The sequence below is a fragment of the Ciconia boyciana genome, chromosome 5, assembly GCF_034638445.1.
Source record: "Ciconia boyciana chromosome 5, ASM3463844v1, whole genome shotgun sequence".
NCBI lineage: Eukaryota > Metazoa > Chordata > Aves > Ciconiiformes > Ciconiidae > Ciconia > Ciconia boyciana.
The window spans coordinates 68,441,099-68,456,422 of NC_132938.1; the positions used below are offsets into that span (position 1 = coordinate 68,441,099).

Below are 15,324 nucleotides of genomic sequence, written 5' to 3' on the forward strand. Positions count from 1 at the left end.
AAGAATTAACATGGCAGGTTAATTACAAACACATTGTAAGGTGCCCCTCTGTGGGCATCTTTCATTCTTTTTACTGATATAGATTATGTTTATTAAGTTTATTTTGTACAGAGCATTAGAATAAATAACACAGTATAGTACTGTATTATTAATACCTCTTTTTTTGGTATTAATCTGTGCTTAAGTGCCAAATGTTGATGCTATTTTAAATGGTCTCTTCCTATTTTTGAGTACTGAAGTGCTACAAATGTGAACTGCCCAGCTAATGTCCTGACCCATTGTAACATAAGTAAATAAAATACTGGTGTGGACCAAAACATTTTCCAACATAAAGCTGAAAAACAACAACAACAACAACAACATGCAAAACATACTGGTGCATGGAATATGTCCACCACACAAATAAAAGTTAAAAGACAAATGGGCAGAGAGAAAATGTAGTCACAGACAGATTTCATTTTGATATCTTCTGAAAAATTCCAGAGTGATTAATTCTAGGTGACAACCAGGTAAAAAAAAATGTGTTGTACCAGTCACAGACACTGGACAATTCCTGCTTGATTCAGAAGAGCAAACCACCTGTGCAGTTCAAGACAGTTTTTTGGTGTCATAATCACATCAATATAATTTTCAGAGACAGAATTACCATCCAGTGGATCTCAGTTCACGGAACATCACAGTTATAGTCAGTCAATCTGCTCAGTCACCTCTAGAATTAGGTACAAGGGTGCACATGTCGGAATTGATTGTGGACCAGTCACTGGGCTTCCTGTTGAAATAGCTTTGTTGTGACTTTTTTTTCCTGTTTGATTCTGAAGTGGTATCAGAGTCCTTAATTTTCAGTTTATGCTGTCTTTATGGCTGCTTCGATCTGTATTGTGATTGTTTAGTTCTTGATTTTTCCACTGAATGCTTGTTCCATTCATGGGCACTGAAGTCACTAGACTCTTAGATTGGGAGCAGCAACAGCAAAGGCATGACTGGAAATAAATAAAAAAAAGGTTAACACAAATCTATCAACTCTATGCAGATTGCCAGCCATATTCTTCATTCAGAAATGAACAGACAATTCTAGCTGAAGGGAGTGATAGCTGCACTCAGGCAAATTTTTTATCCTAGGATGCAAACAGTTCTTGTGATTAAACATCACAAACGCAGCAAATTAGGCCCAACCTGTGCCTCTTATTTAAGAAAAACTTTCACAGGGAAATTTGAGAAAAGGGAAATTGGTTTGACTAAGGTAAATACATTGAGAACTGACAGAACTCAATACATATTTGTATTTTTTGAGAAAGAGCTGGGTTGGTTTTTTTTCCCCTCTTTATCACTGCACTTCAAACTTAGGGATCAGCATGCTGCTTAGCATGTAGGAGAGAAGAAGAAAATTCCCCAGCTGGTGACTTAGGTCTATTCTCACATCTTAGAAGAAGGCAAAACTGTTTAGGAAAAGGGACAGTGAATATATTGAGGTGTATCTTTTTGCACAGTTAAGAAGGTCATTCAGGATCATACTCCCAGGTTCTTCACAGGCTGGTATGTTCAGTTGTCTGTTCTGAAAGGAGCGGAAAAGATTCTTCAGCTATCCCCTCCCTTCACAAAAACTAGTGCCTAATGCCTAAGTCTGTGTAGATGGAATCCCTACTTTAGAGGAAAGAGTTAGGGCCTCGGAGGAGCAATGGCAATAACAGCAGTAGATCTATGACTTCTGTGAACTCGATGAGAGGGGAGTGTTGCAGAGCAGTAAAGCCAGAGTTAAGATATATGTACTATCTATCTATGGGTGGGTATGTAAAATACCAACAGAGGTAGGGTGAGAAACTCAAATACAAAATGGAAAGATTGCCTGAATTAATGACCTTGATACTAGAAGGGAAAGGGTAAGCTATAACAAGAAGCTAGGAAGGATAAATAATAGCTGAAAATTCTTTAATTAGAGTTGTTGGATGGTAATTTTATTTATTTGGAAGGACAAATGGGAAGAATGAACTAATGATATGAGGAGCAGTCTGGTAGTACCCACTGTTAACTTCTGTCTTTCACCTGAGGACAAGTTCAGGCATATTATCCTCTCCACAGTTCCCAAATGAAGTAGGGGACTGTAAAAAGCAAAGCTGAGTTCTTATTTATCATGTGAAAATACTCCCTTAAAATAGTTTGTAAGTCTGAGCAGGCTACAGACAAACAGGTAGTCCCTATTCTAATAATTTATTACATTTTTTCAGTAGCTTGAGTTGCCTATTCGCAGACTTAAAGTTTAGTGGTACAGTCCTGTAGTCTTTTGTTTTTCTTTGCAGATAAAGCTATTTCAGTATTCCTTTTCCATTTCATTACTTTCTTTACCACTATATGCTCTCATTTTCTTTCTTCCTGTACTGCCTTTATTAGGTGAACAGGGACTTGCAGAGGCACAGTGTCACAAGCAAATTATTTTAGCCTTAAAATATGTTTTCATGTTTAGGAACTGGAAAAATGCAGGTAAAAGCCATAATGCTTATTTAATTGCCAAAGTCAACTCAGGTGCCTGCTTTGGTATTCAAGCCTGAAAATTTTAGTCGTTAATGGGATTGTTTAACTGCAGGCAGCTTGGTGTCCTACGTACGTGTTCTTTGTCTTCATCTAGAGTGGGAAATACGCTATCAACCAAATTCTATTTAATGTACATGTCACATGCAGATAAACAGTACTTAGAAGAGCGTGTGTATCTCAGTTTACATGTTTACATACGAGGACTAAGTCAAACTTATTTACTGGTTTAGCATTTCAGATGAAGTGGATAGTTCCACTTTCAGTTTGGTGTGTGTGCTATGTGAGCTGCTAGCTGGTAAACTAGACAATTTATAATCTTTCATTCCTTTGCATGCCTCTTCTCCCAGCTGTTAAAAATAGATAATAACTAAGTGGTTTAATACAGTTCATTAACTGGACATAAAAACTGATCAAGAAGATCTTACCTGGAAACAGTTTTTAAACTTCTTGCTCACAAAATACAGAGCTATTGGGTTTATACAAGAGTTCATGGTTGCCAGGTTGATGCTGATATAATCCAATGGCAGCAAGAAACTAGGCAACAAAAGAGAAAGCAAAACATTTAAACTGTTCATATACTGTAGAGGCATCCATGCTCTTTGTGGTCACAATCTTTTCTGTCACAGAATCTAATTCTCTCTTACCTAACTCCCTCAATCTAATCTTACACCATGCCAGGTCTATAATAACCTGTCTCACAGAAGTTCACAAAAGCCAGAGGAAAGTGATTGAAATGGTGACAGACAACATTTGGTGAAATTATGCTACCCCATTAAAACTGAAACCCCTGAAAATGAATGCAGCTGAAAAGTCATAAAATAAAGTGTTTGCTTTTCTAACACCACAGTTGCATGCACAAAGACATTTTTCACATAAACTCCAAGTGTGCAGCATTATATTTTTTCAGTATAAACAACTGATTGACATAGAAAATGAAATACCTGAGCAGTTCACATCTGCTGGGGTCTCTTTCATTGTATACCATTTTCTTCAAAATTCGGCTCAAATGGAGAGGGAACCAGCAAAGAGCAAAAATCACTACTAAACAGAAAACTGTCTTTGCAACTTCTCGACGCTAGAAAAAGAAGTAAAGATAACTATGACTGAGTGCCTAATTCATATTGGTAGGTGATTGTAGTGTAGTGATGTTGGCAGCAAAGTACGTAATCTACATAAAGCATGCAAGGATTCCCAAAGTGCAGCTTCCAGACTACCTGATGTCCCTGAACTGTTTTTTATGGGGCTTGTCATGTTCTTGATTCTGGCCATCCTCAACAGAACCTGGTCATCAATGAGACTGGAGCAGCTGGAGCACACAGGTCATTGCCAGGACATTGTAGATGTTAGCCAAGGAAAATCCACTGCTGGGCTTTCCTGGACCTGGTTACTTTCCCAGCCCTTCTTATTCCTCCACTCTGGATTAGTTTTCTGGCAATCGCTCAGATAAACCTCTTCCTTGAGAAACATGCATAATTTGCAAGAAAACTTTTTCACATATGAGGGAAACTGGGATCACACCGGCTTGATAAACCACTTGTACCTAATCCTTGATGTGGGGCAATCTGTAAACCCAAGGCACTTAAATCAATTGGCAATAAAAGTTCCATTCAACCACATACCTAGTCAGGATGTCAAATTCTCTTTGGTATATTATTTTATATTTAGTATGCATCATGTTACATAAAGGGATACTGATATTAATTTTGCTATGCAATCCTTGCTATGCCATCTTGATGTTCTTAAGTAAATAGTTCCTCTACAAACAAAATTTTAGAAATGTCTGTCTTACAGCTTAATCTCATAATACTTAGTCAGGAAATAATTTCAATGTAATGGCTATTTATATGGCTCTAGAGATTTACAAATGTTTTAGTGCATTTTTGACAATGCATACCAGTGGTGTTTGGTAGGCATGGATTTGGTAAAGAGAAGCATATGAAGGGGTAAGAATACCACTTCTGAAACTGCCACTGTGATGTTAACAATAACAAGCATTGCAAGGCTCTGTCATTAAAAAACTTAAAGTCAAATGTGCGATTACAGTAAGTCTTATTAGGCTTTGAATATAACTATTATTGTTTTTTCTTTCTTATAATAGCAGTTTTTATCAAAATATGAAAAGGATCGCGACTAGACATTAATGTGGACAAGGCTGTAGGGGAGGAAGGAAGGAAGGAAGAAGGGCAGAAGGCGATAGTTAAAAAGACAAGCATTTGTAAGTTGTGGCATAAAGACATCCTTCAGCAACCAGTCTGAGTAGCTTGCTGGGCACTGCACGTCAGGATGGGAAAGCTGGAGGGTGGATTCCCCCACCCTGCACATACCATTCTAGTTCTAATGGGTGGAGTAGCTTGTGTGTGGCCTTAAGACAGACTGTGCTGCAGGCCCTGGGGCCTGAGGAGGGGAAAAAGTGGAGGATCTGCACAAGGGGAGGATTTTCCGGTCTGAACCAGCAGAGGAGGAACCTCTGAGAGAGCTCACTCCGACGCAGAGGGGACTGCTTTAGGGATTCACATCTGTGAATGTGGAATTTGAAAGAAAGAGTGGAATTTGAGGGGCTGATGTTAATGCAGGGGGAAAGCTACAGATTGTTTTAAAAATCTCAGTTAGCAATTAAACATCAGACAGTGCTGTGAAAACAGCCAAGTGAGATCTGTGGTTCTGTGAGTGACTTTATGATCATTTGTTTGTACTATTCGCCTGTTGCTCTTTTCAAAGCAGCTACAGTAATGGTACTGCAAACAGTGCAATAACCCTGAAAAAAAGATCCACTCTATTCTAAACCAGGTTATTCTACAATTGCTTTTTATATGAAACTAAAGTTGCATATCAAAGTGTGCCAAAAGTAGGGAGGACGCATGGAGCCATATCTTTACAAATAAAAAGAAACCTTTTTTGGCAAATCTTTGTAGTTAAATTTCAAAGCTTTTAGCCAGTAGTGATTTGAGGTTAAAGAGCAGAGCAGGAGAGCACAACTGTCATACATACTTAAGGAAAGAAAGAAGCTGGCTAGTTTCCTGAGCATGCTGGCTTCAATACCTCCTTATACTATGATTTTAGTCTTGTGTTCCGGGTTTAAATGAATACCTTAATGTCATAAATAACCTACATCCTCACTTTCTATTTCTGTAATGTACTGTATTCAAGTACACTTTGAAACATTTCTAAGCTAACCCAAAGAAAGAAGAACAGTATTTTCAAACATTGGTGTTCCTAATATTTACCTGCTTAAGGTGTTCACTGAGAGCGATTCTCAAGTTGCTGTTTCTTCTGTTTAACATTTCACAAGTCATTAGCGTATAAAAGATGGCAGTACACGCCAGTGGCATGCAGAAATAGAAACCAAACAGCCACCAATCCTTTGCATCTTTGTAAAACTGTAGATAAAGTAAAGAAAAGAGAAGATATTTTCTTATGATTCAATGGAAACTACCACAGAAAAGTCTTGGAAAGTGTGACAGTTGGTACGCTGGTATCTGTCTATTGGTAAACAGCACAATATGTAAACTTCCTTATTGTTGATCGGTTTTGGACCAACATCAAAGTGGGAATTGTGGCAGTGTAAACATTTATTTTACCGTATGGATAGCCTGCCTGTACCTTTGTTGTCTAGTTGACGACAGCAGTCTGTCTTGGGTTGGAATCAATTTTTTTTGGTCATGTTTTCTGAACATTTACACTCATTCATGAAAACTGGAATCCAGTGTCATGAAAAAGACATGCCAAAATGTAGACAGTGTCAGTTTGAGATAACAAATCTTACTAAAAGCCTGTCTCAGGAAGTGCCATTTACCTCTACGGCTTCTGTCCTGATTCCAAAAAAGGAAAATTCAAAATGTCTTGTAAGTTTAATCACCTTTTGTTATCAGTGAAAAGATTGGTAGTAGGTTTGCTTATGTACTGGGCAGATAGGAGCCACTTCATAAGTGTTTGTCTGATATATGCAAAGCTTAGGACTGGTGGCTTCTAGTGGCACAGTTACGTTTAACCCTGTGCCTGCCATTCATACCATTTGCCTTTTGTGAGAGGACACTGAGGGACTTGATAGAGTAGCAGTACTTTGCTGTGTAATTTTAAGTGTTAGCTGTGATTTAAGCTGTGGCTTGAGCTAATACATTTATGTATTATGGGAAATACTACATTTGACAAAACATTTAAAATTACTCTTTTCTTTAGACGATTATATTTTCAGACTTGAGAAAATATTGTATCTTGGTTTTTAACTTTTATGCTCAGCCAAAAGTGTGCAGTGAAATACGACATTTTAAATACTTCCTGTCTCTGTGTTATTAGTCACTGAGATGGATGTGTGTAAAAGGCAACCTTCTTTCTCATAATCTTTCCCCTAGCTTGTTTATTCCTAGTGGATGTGCTCTTGTAACATCACAGTTCCCACACCAAATGTCAGAATGCTAATAACTGAGGATTATATGAATCCTGTTTGAAAAAGTCAAACTTTTGACATCTTGTTTACATTTAAAACTGAACGGTACTAAACTTTGAAAGATGAAACAATGGATGCAATTAATAGACTAGTATTTAATAATATTAATTTTTAAATCTGCTTTAGTTACTCTAGAAAGTTGATTTACTAAGAAAAAGGGAATGCTTTTGATTTTTCTCCCTCTGCCCCAACAGACTTAGCTGCTTACAGAGCTTGCTAATTTAGAGTATGCTGCTGGTATCTAGGCCACAACACCACCTCACAGGACATTTTGAATTGTGTTGATTAGCTTGTTTCCTCCTCCTCATTAGCTCATCCCTGCATGAGGTGGGGCTACAGTCTGCTGCATAGTTGCACTGTCCTTGGGGGCAGAATTTCCCCCACTGGGAACAGGGCTTCTGCTGGCAGAAAACCATATGCCTCATATTTGAAGAGTTTGTACTGAGGGGAAATCTAATTACCACTTCTTCTGCAGAGAAAAGGATTACAAATACATGGAGACAATCATCTTTTCCGTGGCAAATTCCTCCAAGTCAGACTAGAATCATATTGGTTGGGCAGCAGAACAAAATGTGTACTGTGTGAATCCATGCTTTATTTACAAGGAAAACTTTCTGTCATATCGGTCTACCAGCTTTCGTGAGCGTTGCCTGTCAGTCAAGAAAACAGACACATAGAGTTCTGTGTCACAACCCTGACCAACACATCAATTCTGTATGAGGACCTGGCTTTGTGAAGTTATAAAACCTACTCGAAAATGTCTGTTAATGATTACTTGTGGAATCTGAGTTTCACAAAGCTTACATCAAAGCACAAAATTAGGTTGATTTTTAAGAGAAGTAGACATTCTTTTGTTTGTCTTGAAAGCCCACATGGAACTGGTTTTCTACAGGAAATGTGCATTTTAAACAAGTTTCCCAGTGCACTCAGCCTCTTGGGAATCATGGTCTAGCATGAATCTTTTAAGTCTTTCAAGGATAGCTTAAAACATGAATAAAGCTCCTATTAAAAACAAAAGTTAATCATAAATCCTTCCCAAAGTTTAGTAATTGTTTATTGTGGTGTTTGTGGTAGTAAATACTATAGTTGAGGTTAAAATGGTGTTTCCATTTTAATCTCATGTTTGTACTTGCTTGCAACACATTGAAACACAACACCTTCATTTTGACTGACATGTCCAGCATTTACTCTCAGCTTGGACATAAATCCTGGTTTGTTTCCTTGAAAATCGAACTGGTGTGGGGAGATTTGGAGCTTTTGAATTATGCTGAGCAAGTAAAAGATACTAATTCCTGCTAATAAAACAAAACAAGCTATTCTACTTACCATATTAAGAACAGAACAATAATCATTAAAGTTATCATGCCTATGGAAGACCTGAACTGTAGTGTTTTTGAGAAGAGGGAAGAGAAAACTGTTCTTTTTCTTAGGGAGAGAAGAAGTGAAGATTGTCCAGGCACATTTGTGGAGAAAAACAGCCATTACAAAAGGGAAATTTGCTGCAGTGTGCACTTCATAAATCATATTCTTATAACTACAGTATCTACAGTCATATAGTCTGTAGAGTTTAGAAGCAAAGATATAGTAAGTCCTGGGCAATTCCACTCGGTCTTCACCTGCATTAATTATTTCCATTAGGGAATTCCTTTTGTCTTCACTTGCAATTGTCTCTTGCTCTTTCTGCCATCCCTGCAGTCTGTGTAACCCTACCAAAGTCAGGGATGTTCCTCTGAGAAACACTAATCATCCACACTTTTTATTTTCTAAATCTCCTAGCTCCATTTTGCCCTGTCCTTCCCAATTCTAGCCCAAGCCATCTTCTGATCCAATAAAGGGAGAAGTGTCAGACATTCAAAAAAGAGAAACTTGCACTCTATCATGAAAAATTACAGTCCGGAAAAAAATATGGAGTTTCCCTCAAGACTTAAGACCTTGCACTATTTGCCTTCTCTGAGACAAAACAGAAGGTTACTCTTTTTTTTATTACTGGGTGAATGGTGGCTGGCACTTCTTTGGGTTCACAAAGAAAAAATTAAGATACCATTTTCCCATTTTCTTGGTGTAAGGCCAGGTGGAAAATCACTATCCCCCTATGCAGTAAAGATCTATTAATTCTGTAGTGACTACTCACCTGACTTGCTTTGAACAAGCTAGTGTGGGTATTGGCAACTGTTAAGCTGCAGTAGCACAGAGGATGAGGGCTATGAAATGTGCCAAAGAAACCTGGTGTGTCTCAGGCACTTCTCTTGCTCTTGAGTTGCTGTATCTAGATGACAGCTAACAGTCCTCAAGCTACCTAGGTTGGAGATGTGAGTCTGTCAGATTTGTAGTCATGATTTCTTGTAAATGAAGGGATTATTTGCTGTTTGACTTTGTAAGTGCATATAGAATAGGAAAAGTTATGTTAGAGCATGGCCCCACCCTTTTCTTTATCTGCCAAAAGAGATGGCTACAGCATGCAAAATGGTGACTAATCGTGGCAAAACATGGTTTTTGACAGTTACAAACTCCAAGGTGTTATACCTAGAAACACAATACCTTCCAAGGCTCTGGCTACCCTGAAACATCTCTTGATTGTACTTTAAGCAGGCCCAAATTGCAAATTTCTGTATTAAGAATCCTCAGTAGTAAAGAAATGAAAATGTAAAGCCCCATTTAGTATCCCTGGCTGCAGGTAGAGACAGGTCACCGTAAATGAAGGATCCTCTTTGCACCAATATACATCGGAATACATTTTGCACTTTAATAGAAGAATGAAGTGTATTATGATCCAGTATCTTAATTGTCTAACCTATGTACTGTGGATTCCAAAAAGAGAAGAAAGGATGTTACTTACCAACATAAAATTATTTGTAGGATTGAGCATGCAGGTAACGTAACCTTCATCCTTGTATTTGAAAGGTACCACAGCAAAACCAATTGCCTCTGGAATAGCCAGTATGAAGGACAGAAGCCAAATGGAGAAAATTTCAATAGCAGTGATCATAGGGATTCCAATTCCCTGAACACGGCTCCAGGAGGCAACTGCTCTATACCTGAAAGAGATAGACATTAGTTTCCAACCTTCAGTTTCTTCCTTAAATTCAAAGGTCTTGGTTCAATTTTATATATTAAGTAAAATCCTAAAGCTGACATCTTAAACTTGTATTGCTTTGGGTTTTTGCTTGTTCCAGGGGCTCTGCCAGCTATCAAGCCACCTAGGACACAGCAGAGCACATCAAGGGCTGGATAGCAGCTGACTGCAATTGTTCTGCTTAGGCACGGGATTGCGTGGAATTCTGCTATGTGGACTACACTGATGATTTCTAATTAAAGAAGGCAAGGTTTGTGAGGCCAGACTATATCTTTCACTAGATCAACTGACGTAACAGAAGAAAAAAAGCTTCCAGGCACACAAGCCATTCTAATAGATACAAAACAGCTATCTCCTTCAGCTACCTCAGCTGTAACAGCAGTGCTATCTGAAGTGGTCAGCTTCCATGCAATGAAATACTGTGAAAATACTCTTCATGAAATGAAAATGCATTTGTTCTGTTTACACTATTCAATGTTAAAAATACTTGTTTTATGTAGCATATTCTGTATTTGCCTTAGACTACAACTGAGTGCTAGTTAGGACTGTCTGACAGCTATCTCAGCCTGTGCATCACCTTTCTGATGAGAAACTGAAGTGCATGGCTAAGAAGTCTGTACATGCCAAAATCAACATATTTTCCCACTACTTTATCCCTTAGATAGCAAGTTTCTCTGTAAAAAGTGGAATTATTGAAATCTACTTTCCCATGTGTATGCATCTCATAACTGTAATCTTGGTAAAAGGTCAGAACTCTTAAAGAAGTTTCAAATACAGGCCATGCATTTCTCCCTTGTCCTCTTCCTCTCTTTACCTTCTCTGTCCCTCCAGTGCTGGAGGATTCTTGTTACTAGGCTGCAGCCTTTCCCCCCAGTCAGGGAACTGAGAGGTCTTTCTCCTCTATTTGTCTGCCAGTTTTCAAGGAACGTGTAGAAATTTATTAGCTTTGAGACCTCAACGTCTCTGTCAACTCTGGCGAAAAGTTTTAAAAATTATTTGGAGAAGACTGATAGGCATACAATACAGAGTACAAACCAGTCCATAAATAAAATTTTCAGTAGCAGACTTAACTGTTGTCTAGCAATACCTGCTGTAAATGAGTTGCTTAGCATTTCCAACAATTTAGCAAAGACGGTGCTATCTAAAAATTATGGAAAGAACAAATATTATTTTTGGTCTTGTAATAATCTGAAATGCATGCTGGAGAGCTTTCTGTCATTGGTGATGCAACAGTTTCTAAACTGCTTATTTTACTTCCCCAAAATAATAGCACCTTCCCCTTTGGAATTACAGTGCTGCATGGATATATCATGGCATCCACTGATGAAATAGTCTTCCTCAGTTGAGGAGAAAAAAGTCAAGAAAGGTTGTTCATGTGCTTTAAAAAATGGCAGAAAAAGAAGTCACTGAATCAGATTATAACTTGAAAGAGCTGTGTCATTTTACTGTCCTGACTATGGCAAGTATTCTTTTCTTCCTCAGACATGCCCTCGTTTTCTGCCCGTCAGTCCTGGCAGCTACATTTGGGTATGTGCAGCTGCCACCTCTATTCTTAATACCTTTCCAAGGCACGAGCCAAGGTTAAGCTTTTCAGAGAAAAGCAAATGGGGTGGTGATTTTAGCTGATGACAGCAGCTAACTGGAGGCATAAGAGCAGGAGATGCCCTCAACAGAGCAGGAGGATACAATTTGTAAGTATGTAGGCTCTGAGTTGCAGGGATGGGTGAGCTTTGGCAAGGGAAGGAAAAAACAGGGAAATTTAGATCAGAAAGCTTTAGATTGGAGGATTAGGTTGTAGAAGGATTAGAGTGGGATGGTAGAGAGGTGACTGAAAGGAATACAGAATTTTGGCATGGGCTTGAAGGCTCAAGGATAACAAGGGTTTAAGGAAAAGAGTAGTTGAGAACTCTGGGTTAGGATGCTTTGAGTGTACTGGGAAGTATTGGATTTTGAATTTCTGAAATGGAAGGAATGAAGAGGCTCTGATGGGAAAAAACATTAGCTACAGAGGTCAGTAAAATTTAGAGTTATTAAAAGGCATCCTCACCCCTCCTCTAACCAAGACATTAATTTGGGATTCACACACACAGCATTTCTTCTGACTTCTTGTATCACCCCCCCTTTTTTGTTTGGAAGTGTGCTTATTAACAGGATGGAACACTTGTGAATTAAATCCCCTGTAGCCTTGATGTTAGAGGAAGGAAGATGCATGAATGCAAGATCAGGCCATGAGCCCCTCACAAAGACTTCAGAAGGCATTATTACAGAACATCCCTGGAAGGTGTCAGAGCCTTGTATGCCATCATTCTTGCAGTAAACAGATTAGAAACTTTTGCTTTGATATCTGTAGCAATATCATGCACAGCACAGTCACAGGAGTACTACAGACAGGTTCTCAGTACATCATTTTAACAGAAAGGTATGTAGAAAGATTTTGAACATACTAAAGAAAATGACATTTTGGACTTGCAGATTAAAAATAAAAACATCTTCTAAAGGCATCCTTATCTTCAAAGAATATCAGAAAGGAGGGAGACAATGGTTCACTCATGGGGAGGAGGTCTATGAGATTGGAATTCTGGGAGCATCAAAATAAATAAACTATACTGAGATACTTGAGAAAGTAACATTCAGCATCATATCTTCTCACACATTTATTCATATTAAGATTCAAATGTAATTTTAAATAATTTGTGATCCTCTCATATTTCATTTTACCAAATATCAAATTGTGGCTTTAATGACTAAATGGAATATTCATAGAAACATAACCTTTCACACAAAGACTCAAATATTGGTGACCTTTGGAAATTTAACAATCAATTTGAAGTTTACTTTCTACTGACTGGCAATTTTACAGTCGTTCCCATCAGCTGTACAAGGTACATGATACTATCTCATCCTTGACTGAATGATGTTCTTAGCAAACAGAGGCCTGTAGACTGTACATATTTTTCAAGTAAGAAATGTAAAGTTTGTGTTGTGTCACCTGTGTAACTATGTAAGTTATAACAAATGGGTTGTAACTTGTGAATCCTATTCTTTCCTTCCTTGCATTTTTGTACCTGTTCTGTTTGAGTTACATCTGGTTTGCACATGAGAAGATCAGTATGCACAGCAGTAAGGATTTCGGTCCTGTGTGTATTTTATTAGCAATTTTTTTTTTCAGTTCACAATTCAAATAACCATCAGATAAGGCATTATTGGCTGAATAATTTTATGAACGGTTTCAGCTAAAGCATAAGAAGCTCAGTAATTACATCAGAATTTGCTGAATGCATATTAACCTTCAATTACTTGGTCTCTTTACTCACTGCTGTAAGAGTGATTTGGCAGTGCTAGGTTAATGGTTGGACTTGATGATCTTAAAGGTCTTCTCCAACCTGAACCATTCTATGATTCTATGAAAAATAGTGGTAGTATAATTTTTCAAGGGGGTGTTCTTTGAGTTATGTAATATATAGGATCTTTGTCTAGCCACAAACCTCCCATAATTAGGAGTGGGAAAATACTGGAGGGTTTATTTCCCTCATACTTAGAAAATATAGGATGTCTGCCAGGGAACTGACATAAAATACATGCATCATGCATTACATTTAATTCCCCAATCTAAAATCTATGTGCATGTGTTTTGTCTTACTTTTGTTTTTTTCTGTTTGTTTCCCTTTTGTCTCCAACCTTGTCTAAAATATTCAGTTCTTTTCCAGGTCATTTCCTTTTCTCTGTTTAATGTTGTGGCTCCTCTTCTCTCTCCCCTTTTCATTTTCTGGTCCTCATTCATGTGCTGTCAACTTTAGTATATTGTGCCTTTCAGTTGCTCTCTCTCCTCTGTTTTCTTCTCCTCCCTCTTCTCCCATTCTTAGTTACTCATTCCAACTTGCTTTTCATGGACTCTGCAGTCCCTCCTGCTACTTGCATTTAGAGATGCATAGTATTTAAGGACAAGGGATCATTACATCATGAAGAATACATACATACAATTAAATATTTTGCACTCCTATCTAGTTATAACTTGCTTAAAGCATTTCTTTCAGAACGACATCCTGTCTTGATCTGAAGGACATCCTGTTTTGATCTGAGAACATTAAGAGCAGAACAACTTTGCCTTTCCCTGATGGTTTCTTCTTGTAGTTAATGACCCTAATTGTTAAAAAAGTGTACCTTATTTTCATTTGGAATTTGTCTGGCTGAAACCTTGTTCTACAGGTTCTTATTATAACTTTCTTTGCTAAGCTAAAGATCCCATGGATATCTGATACATCATCTGTATTTTAGTACTTGGATATTATATTTAAGTGGCTTCTTAAGTATCGTTTTTGATAAGCAACAAATTGAGATCTGTAAGGCCACTGAGTCATTTCTGATGCTTTTCTACACCCTCTTCATGATTTCAACATTCTTTGGTAAAGAATAATTCTAGAACTCTAGTTAGCCTTCCAGTATTTGTCTCGTTAATGCAGCATGGTTGTGGCTTTTGCTGTGGCCCAGGTTAGTTCTTGGAACAATTTGGATGAATTTTACCATAGTGGTATCTAACCAGAATTAAAAAAAGAAAATGTATTGTGGGCCTTATGAAATGAAATCAAGGAGTATATGAAAATTAGATAATGGGCTATAGCTTGTCTGTGGACTATCAGTCCCCTGTGCCTGCTGTCTTCAGACTAGATGCTTTTGTTTCCCTATTCCTTTTGACTGCATTAGAAAATTAGTTGTTCAAATGGCCCACTAGTGTAACATATTTCTGTTCTGCAAGTATCATCAGCCCTTTATAAGAGGGAAAAGCAATACAGAAAAGATAAGAGACTTGATCAAAGATGTTAAGAAGCAGTCACTATCCAGATTAGTGTCAGAACAGTTCTTAAATTACACTATTGTTGCTGATACCAATCTATTCCTCTTCTTTGTGAGAGATAACGGGTGTTCTTCATTTTAAAGATAGCCAGCAGTGTGTTGATCGCAAAACTCTTAATACAATAAAGCTCTTAGAGCTTTGTTTTAGTGGTAACATCTTGATTTATCTAACACACTTACTGGAAGCTGGGCCAGATGAAAGTACCTACCCTGAGATTACTGTTCTATGCAATTTGGTATGCAGAGGAGGCAAGAAGAGGGTGTATACATTTTAAATGAGATCCATATCTTCAGTCTTCTTCTTAAAACCATTTCTTCATCAAAATCATTATGTCCAAGACATAAGCAAGAGTAAAAGCTCAGGAAGGGAAATACCCTTCCTCTTAGTCACAGTCAGGCGCTGTTTAGAAAAAGAGTCAGACTATCGTCA

At 37.9% G+C, this 15,324-nt stretch overlaps 1 protein-coding gene across 2 annotated transcripts in view; it reads right to left on the reverse strand.

Moving 5' to 3' along the window:
* Window positions 1-581: 581 nt before the first annotated feature.
* EDNRA (endothelin receptor type A) overlaps window positions 582-15,324 on the reverse strand; it is a 33,416-nt gene continuing 18,673 nt past the window's right edge. For both annotated transcript variants that reach the window (XM_072861522.1, XM_072861521.1), the window contains exons 4-8: window positions 9,807-10,005; window positions 5,751-5,903; window positions 3,468-3,601; window positions 2,952-3,060; window positions 582-980 (exon numbers count right to left, since the gene is read on the reverse strand). In XM_072861522.1, the coding sequence (XP_072717623.1) occupies window positions 840-980; window positions 2,952-3,060; window positions 3,468-3,601; window positions 5,751-5,903; window positions 9,807-10,005 (736 nt within the window). In that variant the 3' untranslated portion in view covers window positions 582-839. The remainder of the gene's footprint in view (window positions 981-2,951; window positions 3,061-3,467; window positions 3,602-5,750; window positions 5,904-9,806; window positions 10,006-15,324) is intronic.